At 39.6% G+C, this 13,907-nt stretch overlaps 2 protein-coding genes across 3 annotated transcripts in view; one reads left to right on the top strand and one right to left on the bottom strand.

The window, feature by feature from the left end:
• Positions 1-6,217, top strand: part of bmerb1 (bMERB domain containing 1) — an 83,521-nt gene extending 77,304 nt beyond the window's left edge. For both annotated transcript variants that reach the window (XM_061881010.1, XM_061881011.1), the window contains exon 6: positions 64-6,217. In XM_061881010.1, the coding sequence (XP_061736994.1) occupies positions 64-182 (119 nt within the window). In that variant the 3' untranslated portion in view covers positions 183-6,217. The remainder of the gene's footprint in view (positions 1-63) is intronic.
• Positions 6,218-9,147: 2,930 nt separating this feature from the next.
• The window catches only part of LOC133539013 (meiosis regulator and mRNA stability factor 1), a 31,958-nt gene continuing 27,198 nt past the window's right edge, over positions 9,148-13,907 (bottom strand). Inside the window, 2 exon segments of the mRNA XM_061881009.1 lie at positions 9,148-11,245; positions 11,318-11,476. Coding sequence (XP_061736993.1) covers positions 11,109-11,245; positions 11,318-11,476 — 296 coding nt within the window. The 3' untranslated portion in view covers positions 9,148-11,108.

The following is a 13,907-nucleotide window of genomic DNA, read 5'->3' as shown; positions in this document are numbered from 1 at the left end:
CATATTTTAACGGGGAAGAAAATACTTCTGAATGACAAACCTTTCTGTTTTTTAACCAACAAGATCCTCCGAAGCCCAGAAGACAAATCCCGGAGCCTCCACCTAACAAACCCTTCATCACTAAATCAGGCGTGGCCATCTTAAAGGATTGCTGCGGCGCCACCCAGTGTGCCATCATGTAACTGACGGACACCCTTTCAAGGCCACGCCCACATCCCCTCGTCATCACTTCCTGTGAATCAGAGAACCTGTCATGCTCTGTGTTCCACTGTGAAGTGTCCATGTTTGCAATGCAACTCTGTCCAGGTTCCCGCTTCAAAGCCTTTTCAATATTTGAATTTGACATGAAAAGGATTTGTCAATTCAATAATCCCATGTCTCATTTGGCTTCCGAAGATCTAGAATCACAAATTGGAACTACAAGCACTATTTTATTCCATGTTGGGTGTTCTCTGATGCACAGGGATCGGAAATGATTGTCATTATGGATGAACGTGTGGGCCAATAATTAAATATTGCTACTTTTTACTAGCATTTGGGCTAACATGCCCCTGAAAAACACAAACACTGCTTTAAAACGGGGCCACAAACTAGTTGGATGCGAATGATGATTCCTGAGCATATTAATGGGTGAGGGTGGGTTCTATTTCTCAGGTGATGAACAGACACTAAAGCTCAGAAATACGATCATTTATGATTATGTGTATTTGTCCCCAACAACACATACACCTACTTGTGGCAAACTACTGCCAGCCATGTCAGAAGTGTGTGTCAACTGTTTTTATTGGGGCAGTATAGCTCGGTTAGAGTGGCCGTGCCAGCAACTTGAGGGTCCCAGGTTTGATCCCCACTTCCGCCATCCTAGTCACTGCTGTGTGTCCCTGGAAAATACACTTTACCCACCTGCTCCCAGTGCCACACACACTGGTTTAAATGTAACTTAGATATTGGGTTTCACTATGTAAAAGCGCTTTGAGTCACCAGAGAAAAGCGCTATATAAATATAATTCACTTCACTTATTAGCATAGCCCTTACTAACTGTGTTGTGGATGATTTTGTCTTATTTATTCTATGATATAAACCTTGCACTACAGTCAAGTACTGTAAGGCTGTAGCAGTATTTCCATTTGTGATCTAGTAACCTAAAAAGGTTTTATTCGTGCTTGTTGGTGCAAACAAAGCTAAGTAATTATTTTGTGTTTAATTGCATTAAAATACATTTTTCTATACAAAATACGAACATGATGTAGTACCACGACATCTTGATACTGGGTTGCAATCACGTGACATTCTGGAGCCCGAGACAAGTTTAGAAAAAGAGCAGGGATGACCACGCCCCCCGCAGCTCATTTGATTGGTCGCTGCAAAGTATCTCTACACATATGGTTTTCTACACCAGAATTCCTTTACTTATTCCTCTACTACTTCTTCTCCAGATTTTGGCGCGCTCTACCTTCCAATTTTTACACCTGAATCAAACCGTTCCAACTTCTAACTGTTCAGCCTATTCGGGAATCACAGGCTTTCCTTCGACAAATTCCAAAAATTCTCAGAATTTTTCCCCATTTAAAATGATTTGGCCATTTTTTAAACTTTTACTATTTCCACATTTTTCAACTCATTCAACACATTCCACCATTGTGGAAATTCAAACTACCCATTTTCCAAGTTCAAACAAATCCCAGGGTTTTCCAGAATTCCTTGTTTTTCTAAGCCCTATTTCCACCCTTTTTTCTGGCGACTACTCCTCCCACATTTTCAACCGCTCCACCGTCAAAACATTCTTCTTAATTAGGACAAAAAACAAAAGTTATTTTTGAAATGGAAAAATTCCCAGTTTTTCAGGAATTCCGTAATATCATTTCTCAATTCAACATGTCACTACTTCAACATTTCTCGACCGATTTGAAAAATTTCAACACCAACCATTTCAACTCATTCAGAACATTGGAGTTTAACATCACAAATGGATATATTCAGAATTGCTTGTATTAAGAATATATTTGCAGTGACGCTCTAATTGCTTGTTTCATTTGTTTTGGTAGGTTTATAAATAACGCTTATTCAGGAGCAGGAAAACAATTCAACATGGTACTACAACCTTTTTTGACCAATTTAAAAGAAATCAACACCAACCATTTCATCTCATTCAGAACTTTCAAGTTTTTACTATTTTCAAAAAAATTCCCAAATATCCCATTTGAAATCATTGAGACATTTTTTTAAGCTTTGACGGATTTAAACAATTCCAACACCAACCAGATCAGCTCATTCATGCTCATAATCTTTTTTTTTTTTTTTTTTAAATCCCGCTTTTCCCAAAATTTCCATGAAGTTCCAATTGAAATGAATGGGTCATTTTCCAAAGATGCACAATTCCAACAAGTTTCAACCAATTAAAACCATTCCAACATTTACACATTCCACTCATCCTGGACATTCAAACTAACACTTTCCCAAGTTCCATACACAATTTCCGGTTTTCCTTGAAATTCAAACTCTTCAACGTTCAAACCATTCCAACATTCAAACTAGTCTTACATTCATATTACATTCTGTCAGCATTTCAGTTCAACTTCAGCATTGGAGCATTCACACACCTAATCTAGTTAACAGACCCCGAGATCGGTAGTTCGTGAATTCAAACCCCGGCCGAGTCATACTGAAGACTATAAAAATGTGACTCATTACCTCCCTGCTTGGCACTCAGCATCAAGGGTTGAAATTGGGCGTTAAATCACCAAAAATGATTACTGAACGTGGCCACCGCTGCTGCTCACTGCTCCCCTCACCTCCCAGGGGGTGGAAGAAGGGGATGGGTCAAATACAGAGGGTAATTTCACCACACCTAGTGTGTGTGTGACTACCTTAACTAACTTAATAAGTTTTAAGCTTACTCGAAGTTAGCTGGGAGGATGTTTCAAACTATTTCAACCATTTGTGTACCTCATCTTCAGAGATAATTCTTAATTTAATTTGGGCCCTAAATTTACCCTCTCCACTCTCCTCATTAGGTGTATACCAAGTGTTCGTAGCCCTCGGGTAGCAGTTTCTGAATGAATGAAATTCTAGTGAATGTCTTACGTTAGATGACCTATATTGTTGAAGCACCGTCTAGCAACACATATCAACTCCCTGTCGAACAAACTTAAATCACCGCGGTTCCTAATAGTTTCTGGAGGACAACAGCATTACAGCTTATGAAGAAGAACCCGCGATTTCACAACAAAAAAGGGCCACACAGCGATAGCACAGACTAGAACATGGGTGTCAAACTAATTTTAGATCGGGGGCCACATGCAGAAAAATCTACTCCCAAATGGGCCGCACTGGTAAAATCACGGCACGATAAGTTAAAAATAAAGACAAATTTAAATTGTTTTCTTTGTTTGAAAATAGTACAAGCACATTCTGAAAATGTACAAAACAATGTTTTTTTTTGTTTTTTTTACACTTATGTTGCGGTTAATAGTATTTCATCTTTATTTGTCGTTATTTATATTTTCTGAATAAATTATCTGATAATGTTCATCAGTCAACTCCATCCATTTCCTACCGCCTATTCCCTTCGGCGTCGCTGGAGCCTCTCTCAGCTACATCTACTCCCAAGTGTGCCGCACTGGTAAACTCACGGCACGATAACTTCAAAATAAAGACAACTTTAGATTGTTGTCTTTGTTTGAAAATAGGACAAGCACATTCTGAAAATGTACAAAACATAATGTTGAATTTTTTTGTTTTTTTACACTTATGTTGCGGTTAATAGTATTTAATCTTTATTTGTTATTTATATTTTCTGAATAAATTATGTGATAATGTTCATCAGTCAACTCCATCCATCCATTTTCCACCGGTTATTCCCTTTGGCGTCGCTGGAGCCTCTCAGCTACAATTGGGCGGAAGGCGGCGTACACCCGGGACAAGTCGCCACCTCATCACAGGGCCAACACAGATAGACAACATTCACACTCACATTCACACACTAGGGCCAATTTAGTGTTGCCAATCAACCTATCCCCAGGTGCATGTCTTTGGAAGTGGGAGGAAGCCGGAGTACCCGGAGGGAACCCACGCAGTCACGGGGAGAACATGCAAACTCCACACAGAAAGATCCCGAGCCCGGGATTGAACCCAGGACTACTCAGGACCTTCGTATCGTGAGGCAGACGCACTAACCCCTATTGGTGTTAATTTTCAATCTATCAAGATAAAAAAAACTACAGTGTGTTATTTGTCGTAGCGCAGTGGTAGAGTGGCCGTGCGCAACCCGAGGGTCCCTGGGTCAATCCCCACCTAGTACCAACCTCGTCACGTCCGTTGTGTCCTGAGCAAAACACGTCACCCTTGCTCCTGATGGGTGCTGGTTAGCGCCTTGCATGGCAGCTCCCTCCATCAGTGTCCATCCATCCATCCATTTTCTACCGCTTATTCCCTTTCGGGGTCGCGGGGGGCGTTTGCGCCTATCTCAGCTCCATCAGTGTGTGAATGGGTAAATGTGGAAGTAGTGTCAGAGTGCTTTGAGTACCTTGAAGGTAGAAAAGTGCTATACAAGTATAACAAGTATAGTAGTTTGATCATTACCCTCGACTGATAGTATTAAGATCATGAGACAATGAATACATAGATGCAAATAATTGCTATTGCGACACCCAGTGGACACCTTTTGAACAGAAGTTTCATGAAAAAAATTTCAGGTTAATTTTTATACTTAGCAAACTTATCCTGCAGGCCGGATAAAACCTGTTTGCGGGCCTGATTCGGGCCCTCGGGCCGTATGTTTGATACCCCTGGTCTAGCGTACGCAGTTGGCAATCACCATTAAACATTATTAACATAATGGAAAACAATTCTAACTTACCCCTAATAGTGGATGTTCAGCGTCGCTGTTCCTGGCTGCCGTCAGTGTGTACAATTCGTATTCGGCATGACGACGACTGGCAAGTGCGACGTCGTCAACTTTTAATCACATTTTCACTTTAAGAACGCTTCATCCACTCATTCAGCAGACAGCAGGTGTCATAATTAACAAGACAGCGATTCATTTACCCACAGTGACCGATGGGGTAAAAGTGGCGCACTGCATGACAAATCAGCGACAGAAGAAGAAGAAGGAACTTTGCAGCGACCAATCAAATGAGCTCCCGGTAACATGGGGCGTAGTCATCCCTGCTCTTCCATTTCATGCTTTACTTAATCTTCTTCGCCTAAACGCTAGAGGGCAGTGTTGACTGGCGCCTGAGAACGAGCTGGTAAAAAATAAATAAATCGTCGAGTGTCTCCCAACTTGCCAAACCTCACATAAAAATGTCGATATAGTATGATTGTTTCAACCACATTAAATAAATCCCATTATTTATGATGATTTGAGCCCCTCAATACATGGCTTTTAGAAAACGGAAACCGTATATGAACGTGTGCTTTAGTATCACGTACCTCTTGACGGCCACACGGGAGCGCAGTTCTAACTTTTTGCTGGCAGTGCTGTTAACTCAGTCTTTTTAACATTTTTTGAGCCAAGGCAAATTTTCTGCGTTGGAAAAACCCAGAGGCCCACCACCAGCAGAAATCACTAAAAAACGAAACTCAGTTGACAGTAAAATGTTGTTGTCGCAATTTTTGGATATGACTTTAAAGAATAAGCAAGCATGTATCACTATAGCTCTTGTCTCAAAGTAGGTGTACTGTCACCACCTGTCACATCACACCCTGACTTATTTGGACTTTTTTACTGTTTTCCTTTGTGTAGTGTTTGTTCTTGTCTTGCGCTCTTATTTTTTGGGGGCATTTTCCTGTAGCAGTTTCATGTCTCCCTTTGAGCGATATTTCCCGCATCTACTATTTTGTTTTAGCAATCAAGAATATTTCAGTTGTTTTTACCCTGTGATGAGGTAGCGACTTGTCCAGGGTGTACTCCACCTTCCGCCCGATTGTGGCTGAGATAGGCTCCAGTTCACCCCGAAACCCCGGTAGAAAATGGATGAATTATCCTTCTTTGTGGGGACATTGTTTATTGTCATGTACGGATGTACTTTGTGGACGCCGTCTTTGCTCCGCAGTAAGTCTTTGCTGTCGTCCAGCATTCTGGTTTTGTTTACTTTGTAGTTCAGTTTTAGTTTTGTTCCGCATAGCCTTCCCTAAGCTTCAATGCTCTTTCTTAGGGGCACTAACCTTTTGTTATTTTTTTTGTTTAAGCATTAAATACCTTTTTTACCTGCACCATGCCTCCTGCTGTTTCCAATAACTACAAAGCAATTAGCTACCAGCTGCCACCTATTGATATGGGAGAGTATTACACGGTTACTCTAGACAACACCAACACATAATTTGCAGACTACAATTACTGGTTTGCGAAAAACATTTTTACCCCAAATAGGTGAAATTAGATAATCTCCCACGGCACACTAGTGTGCCGCGGCACACTGGTTGAAAAATACTGTGTTAGCCTATTAAAAAGTAAAACTGTTTTAAGTCAAACGTTCTGTAGTCAAATGTTACTGTACCAGATAAGACTGAGCCACGTAAAATCGGGTATGTACGATATTTAAAAAAAATCAAAATCTCAATTTATTCCCCATCAACAACAAAGACTGGTTGATGAGCATTTTAGCTTCCTGTGTAGTAGTGAACAATGGCGAAAGGAAACAAAGTCCTTATTATTGTTCGTACACTCACAAATGTATATATTCAGAATAGCTTGTATTAAAAAAAATAATTGCATTGACGCTCCTAAAATTGCTCGTTTCATTTGTTTTAGTAGATTAAAAAATAACGCTTATGTAGAAGCGGGAAAACAGAAAAGTGTCTTCAAAGTGCGGCCCGGGACAATTTCCGGCCCATGGCTTTTTTTTTTTTTTTTTGGTCCACAGCACAATCTACAGACAAAATAAACACGCCTGGGGTTAGAACATTCCACAAAAATATATATCAGGCTTAAAGCCACACCAAAACAGCTGACATAGTCCAGGGGTGTCAAACTTGTTTTCCTTTGAGGGCCACATTGCCGTTATGGCTGCTATCAGAGGGCCACTTGTTCCAGCAAATAAAGTGATTGTGTCTATTATATGTATGTTTTTATACACAATAAAAAACCTGTTGATTTTAAAGTAAAAAGTTGCATAGTCGCCAGAATTTTACTGTTAAATTGATGGGGGTTCTTACAACATATCACTTTTTTACCGTACAAAATTTAAGTTTTTTCCCCTTACAGTAATACATTGTAAAAACAATTGTAGATTTTACAGTAAAAACTGGCATAGTCACCAGAATTTTACTGTAAAACTGATGGCGGTTTTTACAACATATCACTTTTTTACCGTAAAATATGTATGGTTTTTCCACTTAGTCATACATTGTAAAAACAATTGTGGTTTTTACAGTAAAAAAAAAAAAAAGTTGCATAGTCGCCAGTTTTACTGTAAAATTGATGGGGGTTTTTACATCACTTCTTTATCGGAAAAAAATTTAAATTTTTTCCACTTAGAGTAATACATTGTAAAAACAAACTATTATTTTATTGTAAAAAATTGGCAGTTTAATCGACAGCATTTTATTGTTAAAAACTAAGTCTTTACAATTTACATAACATGCTGTAAAAACCAACATACATTTTACCATTCCATACATTAAAAAAATAAATATATTTTAATTGTCAAGCAGACATTTAAGTATTTGTTTTTTATTTTGACAAAACATTTTTGGAAAGTATATTTGGAAACTATTCAAGTTAAGGAGTTCAATACACTAAATTGCTAAAAGTATTTGGCCACCCATTGAAATGATGAGAATCAGGTGTCCTAATCACTTGGCAAGGCCACAGGTGTATAAAATCAAGTACTTAGGCAAGGAGACTGTTTCTACAAACATTTGTGAAAGAATGAGCCGCTCTCAGGAGCTCAGTGATTTCCAGCGTGGAACTGTCATAGGATGCCACCTGTGCAATAAATCCAGTCGTGAAATTTCCTAAGCTCTTAAGTATTCCAAAGTCAACTGTCGGCTTTATTATAAGAAAATAGAAGAATTTGGGAACAACAGCAACTCAGCCACGAAGTGGTAGGCTAAACTGACAGAGAGGGGTCAGCGAATGCTGAAGCGCATAGTGCAAAGAGGTTGCCGACTTTCTGCGCAGTCAGTTGCTACAGAGCTCCAGACTTCATGTGACCTTACAATTAACCCACGTACAGTACGCAGAGACCTTAATGGAATGGGTTTAAACCATACATCACCAAGTCCATGGCAGTGGTGTAAAGCATGTCACCACGAGACTAGAGAAGTGGAGACGCGTTCTCTGGAGTGATGAATCACACTTTTCCATCTGGGTATCTGCGGAAGCCGCATACAACATGTCGCTGGACTGGCAAGCAGGCGTCCGGTCGGCACGTAGATGGCATTGCGTGAAAGGCAGGCACAATGACATGTAGAGGACGTTAATAGTAAAACCATCACAGCAAGCCCTCAATGTGGTAATCCAAGAGAAAATCGGAAAACGTTGACCCCAGATGATGTCCGGGAGAGGCACCGAAATCCGGAATCCCCCCGTAACAGTCTGGGGGGTCGGCGATTATGCAGCTGAGCCGCATCAGGGATGCCAAAGAGCCGCATGCGGCTCCGTAGCCGCGGGTCTCCGACCCCTGATCTAAATTGTATTGTATTTAGTATCTTTGATTTACAAAATGTATCAAAGTGCTCCACGCAGGTTTTACTCTACGCTGAAAAAAGTTTGGACACCCCTGTAGTAAAATAATTCGACCAGTCACAGCTCTTCTGCTTGCATCAAAGTTGTTGTGTTTTGGACGTCTTTGGTTTTGGAGGTGCACATCAAGGGTTTGGGGGTTCAAGTATGGGACACTGTAGCATAATGATTAAGGTAACAAGACATGAACTTATTCTGGACATCGCTGACGAGCAGCAACTCAATAGGATGGATATTTAAAAATGAATGCAATCTTTCATTGCCATGTTTGTGTGATGAATATTATCCCACCTTCTTTCTATTGTACTAGTTGATTCATCAAATGTTGAAAATGTAACAAATATGCAGAAAATAAGCTGATACTATCTGTACATATGTTTAAATAAAGAGCATCTTTCAGGAAGCAGGCAGTTTGATCTTTTAATATCAAGTATTGACCACACAGGAAACAAAAAAGTAATGCTCAGTAAAGTTTATTAACAAAGGTTTTGGTCCCTTCAACAAATGTTTGACAGTAACATCTTGTGGTACGGTTTTAATAAAGTTGATTAATGGGTGGTGTTTGAGGGTCTAAACAATGATTACCATGGTAGCAGTTTGAAACAACACAGGTTGATTATTATTTTTCTTAATAATTAGTGGATTATAATGCAAAACCGCCATGCAAATGAAAAAACTTGACAAAATCAAGGGATTTAGTAAAAAGAAACAGAGGCCTAGAATTAGTTTAAACTATATACTCTAATCACACAGATTTATTTCATCAACCAAGACTATGCAGGAGTGCATATTTGAAATGGTACAGATGCGACCTGAACAAAAGGGAAATAACTGGGCCAAGTTAAACTAAGCCATGAGTTGGATGTCACCACGCAGCGAGAATGTAGCTTTACTCAAATAGACAAAAGGTTAAAATAGACATTTCCTGGGATATTTAAAGCTCAGACTATCATGCGCTGCACTCATTGATCAGTATTAGGGTATACGCTGCAGAAGTCAGTTACAAACATCTTGGTGAGTGGTCAAAAGGTGGACTCTCAGCTTTCAAGGCAAACCTAAATCCTAGTCATGATGACAACTGAATGAGTGGTAAAATGTATCGCCGGCGTTCGCCGCTGATGGAATGGGCTCTTACCCATTCTCCAAATGTCTTTCTCTGAACAATAACAGCCACTCGGTGCTCGTGTCATGTTTAAATGAAGAGTAAACCCGCAGTGTTTGGTAGCAACAGCAGACCAGCAAACATGAGACGGCCAAAAGGGAAGGAAATTGACACATGGTAAAAACCTGTGATGTTGGGGAGGTAACCCTGCCTGTTCCTTTGCTGCCGTGGCAAATACAAGCCATTGTAAATGCCAGGCAAATTCCAGAGAGCCGCAGCGGCTTCTCTATGTGGACGCTACACTCTTATGTTGTGGAGGCGTTGCGCATGCTCCACCAACAAGTCCACCACCCTGCCCCAAAAACGCAACTATTCACCTTGCATTAAAATCAAAAACTTAGGAGCACTCCCCTACTTCCCTTGAACCGTCGACTAAGACAGCAAACCACCACAGACGCTACTTGCAATAACAAGGTTGAGCAAAAAAAACCCTAATAACCTTGAATATTTCAGTTGCGGCTGCTTATGTGGTCTAAAACATGCTGGTTTCAAAGAGGTTTTCTCCTCTGCTGCTGCTTCTGGGCTCACACTATGCATCAACTCACGTATGCACACTGTGCATATGTCACAATACATGACCGTTAAAAAACAAAAATGTTGCCCGCTGGATCCTAACTTGGTCAAACGCACCAGGGAGACCTTTGGTTTCAGGCGTACGACCGTGAGCACACCTCCCAGGGACTAAATCAGAAACCATGGCCACTAAATTCTGATCTAAAGGAGGCAAACTCTTAAGACACCTTCAAACGTGGGTATGGAGGTCTTCAGCATTTCGCGGCACACCTACAAAGTTCTTAAAATCAAGTGAAATAATTTGTCTCGAAGTATGAAGGAGGGGTTCTTTATATGAGATCAGTAGCCGTGAAAACCGTCATTTTGTCAAGCTTGTTAACTGAGAATTTAACCTCATAAAACAATTGTACCAACTGTAAATGGTGCATGTGTGACATCAAACTCATGTCTGGACTACAAAGTGTTCAGACACATCTGAGAATTTAAATTTCCTGTGGGATGAAAGAAAATATTTTTGTAACAATAAGGAGATTCAACATTTTGCAAATTGCAGAACATCTGCAAAAGATAAACGGCTCAAAGCATTGAGGACGACTGACTGAATGGAAGGGAAAATACAAGCACAAGCTCAGAATGCAATGCCAGGAAGTAGCAAAGCAAAAAGGCTCTCTGGGGTGAATAACTTCTACTTAAGAGTTACACTGTGGTTCTTCTAGAATGGCTTGATGTGCTCACCTTTTGATTCAGAAACCTGTTTTAAATGCAAAGTTTGCAGCGAGCTTGATTCGATTGCGTGGGCCTCTTCTGCTGGGACTGTCCAAAGTGGTCTTGGTGTCATCGACCGCAGAGCCATCAGTAGCCGCGTTGGTTTCTACACCCTCTGAAAACACACAAGTGTGATGTGTTCATTCAAATTTAGTTCTCCTTGGGAAAGAATAAAAGTGATGCTGACCTGATGTTTTCTCCTCAAAATGTATCAGATCCACCTGCTGCAAGAGGACAGAGTCCGGGTAGAGCTGAGGCGAGGGCAAACTGGATGGCACCGGGCCACAGAGAAGGTCAATTGGGAAGGTCTGATATTGCAGCTCTGACTGCAGTGCCAAGTCGGCTCCTAAAAAGGTGAATGTGTGGGAAAATGTCATCAGCTGCACAAGAGGATAAGTGTTTTAAAGAACTTAAAATTAAATTCTCCATTTCCACAATACACAGCGAGGTCAACTCTACCTCTGTCATAGTTTCCTGAAACAGTCAATGTGATACACAAACTGACAATGGAAGAGAACACGCATCGTTTCAATTGACTTCTTGGCATGAGGCTGTTGGCTATAGGAAGGAGAACATTTAGGGACCGTCCCCACTTAATATCATTTAAAAGATTAATATCAACTACTTTAAACCCTAAAACATAGCATTTGTTGCCAACCTCCTCAACTTTCTTTACCATGAAATGTAATGGTGTAAATATCACTCAGCATTTATCCCAATGATACTTAAACTGGTCCTCTTATGCAAAACCAACTTTTTTGTGTATTTGGGATCCTCATAAGCCCCCAAAATGTGAAATCAAACCATAGAGGCATGGCAGACATTTCTATAAAACAATCTTGCTTTCTTCCAATTATTTGGAATTTGAGACTTAAGTGATGTATGTTGCCTTAGTTACGTCAGCGAATATCTCCATACATGGTAGAGTTTTAGTGAAATAGTTTCACATGAGTCCGCAATTTTTATTCAGTTCAAGTTCATAAGTTCCTTGTTATTCTCTATCCTCTTGTTGTGGTGCAGACTTGCTCGTACATGCACATGGATACTAAAATCCTCCACGGTTGCCATTTTTATAAAAAAGTAGCCTACACTATTGTTTTAACATGTCTGTCAGTTGACTCCATATTGAAGTGCTAAATGCTACAACATGGTTGAGGAAGTGGGGACGCAGTAGAAGGGGGATAGGCCTGGATGTTAGATTCAACATGTAATTTAATTTAGAATGCATCTTGTCTGCAAAAAAATCAATGCAAAATTTGGACCAAAGCACCACCATTTTATGTTATGTAGACTACAAGGAAGTGGTTTAAATGTAGAAAATAAATCATAATATGACCCCTTAAAAAGGACAATTGCATTTTGGGGGGAATTTTGCCAGTCAATCACAGTCCGTATGTGAAAAAAGAACACACGTCTCTCTTTTTTGTGGTTTTACATCTTGGAAAAAACTGCCATTAAGAGGTGCCAAACAATGCATGTGATGGGGATTTTTTTCTATACAGCATGAAAAGCCATAAAACACAATTTTAAAACCCCAGTACTGTGTGACCTGCATATTAACCTAGCTATAGACGCAATGTTATTGTAAGAGCCAATGCAGAGGAACTCCTTTTAGTAACAGCGCCTTTCTCACTTTCCCGTAAAAGTAATTGCTAGATTACAAACCATGCCTTGCACATATAGTACAAAGTGAGGGCCATGAGCCTTAATAGTTGGACAACTTTGACATTTCAACTTAGAACTAAGACATCGCTAGGCAAGTTGCTTGTTTTATCATAGCATTTTTTTTTTAAATCCGAGTGCAAATTATGATTAGTTATCTAAACAGGGAGTAAATGTCTTGTGCTGAAAGATACAACCATCCTATCAATCGTCATGCCAGTAAGCGCAAGCATTGTTATTCACAGGTTTATTATGTTCTTATTTTGTATTATTTGTTTAGCACTTAGCAATACTGCTACATGATGCTAAGCATCCAAGATCTAAAATTGAAATCTATGGATCTGGATAGGGTTGGCCTATTACCAAAATGCATTTAAATACTATTTAAAATAAATGTAATTATTGGCTTTATTTTAACAAAAAATCTTATGATACATTAAACATGTTTCTTATTGCAATCAAAGAACAATTTTGTCATTAAATAACATTGTGACCATACAAGACAACTTATCAGTAAGTAAACAAGCGGGTTACAAAGGCTTTTAATTTGGCTGCTGAAGTATGCAATACCATATTGTATTATTTTGTCAAAAATATTAGGGACTACCAGTAGAAAATGAATGGAATATTTGTCTACTTGTCCATATCGGGTTACGTTCTGTTTTAACATGTTCTATCTACACTTCTGTTAAAATGCAATCACTTACTCTTCTGTTTGCCTACTTAACATATGTTTTGGGTGATACTGCAAATGTTGATATCAATTCAATACAAGTAATTTCGCAGTCATACATTGGTCATAATTAAAGTTGTGTCCAGTGATGTATTTCCTGACTTTAAACAAAAAAATGAAGAAAGATTTTGTGTGTAGTGAAGCATGTTTACTTATTCCTCGTCCTGCAGGGATGACACTTTTAAGAAACTTAATTTATTTGTCACCATGGAGGCAGGTATTAGTCATTAAAAAACAGTTAAAACAATGCAGACTGCGAATGGTCCTAGCTAGCCATGTTTTATTTTAAAGCACCTCTTGCTAAACAGCGCATCAGTTTATAGCTTCAACTTTGTTAGTTTTTAAGCCAAAATGCATCGATTCTACCTTTTTGTCTACACAC

Source organism: Nerophis ophidion, linkage group LG20 (assembly GCF_033978795.1).
Source record: "Nerophis ophidion isolate RoL-2023_Sa linkage group LG20, RoL_Noph_v1.0, whole genome shotgun sequence".
NCBI classification, from domain to species: domain Eukaryota; kingdom Metazoa; phylum Chordata; class Actinopteri; order Syngnathiformes; family Syngnathidae; genus Nerophis; species Nerophis ophidion.
The sequence above is the reverse complement of the archived record's forward strand: the minus strand, read 5'-3'. Positions and strand labels throughout refer to the sequence as shown.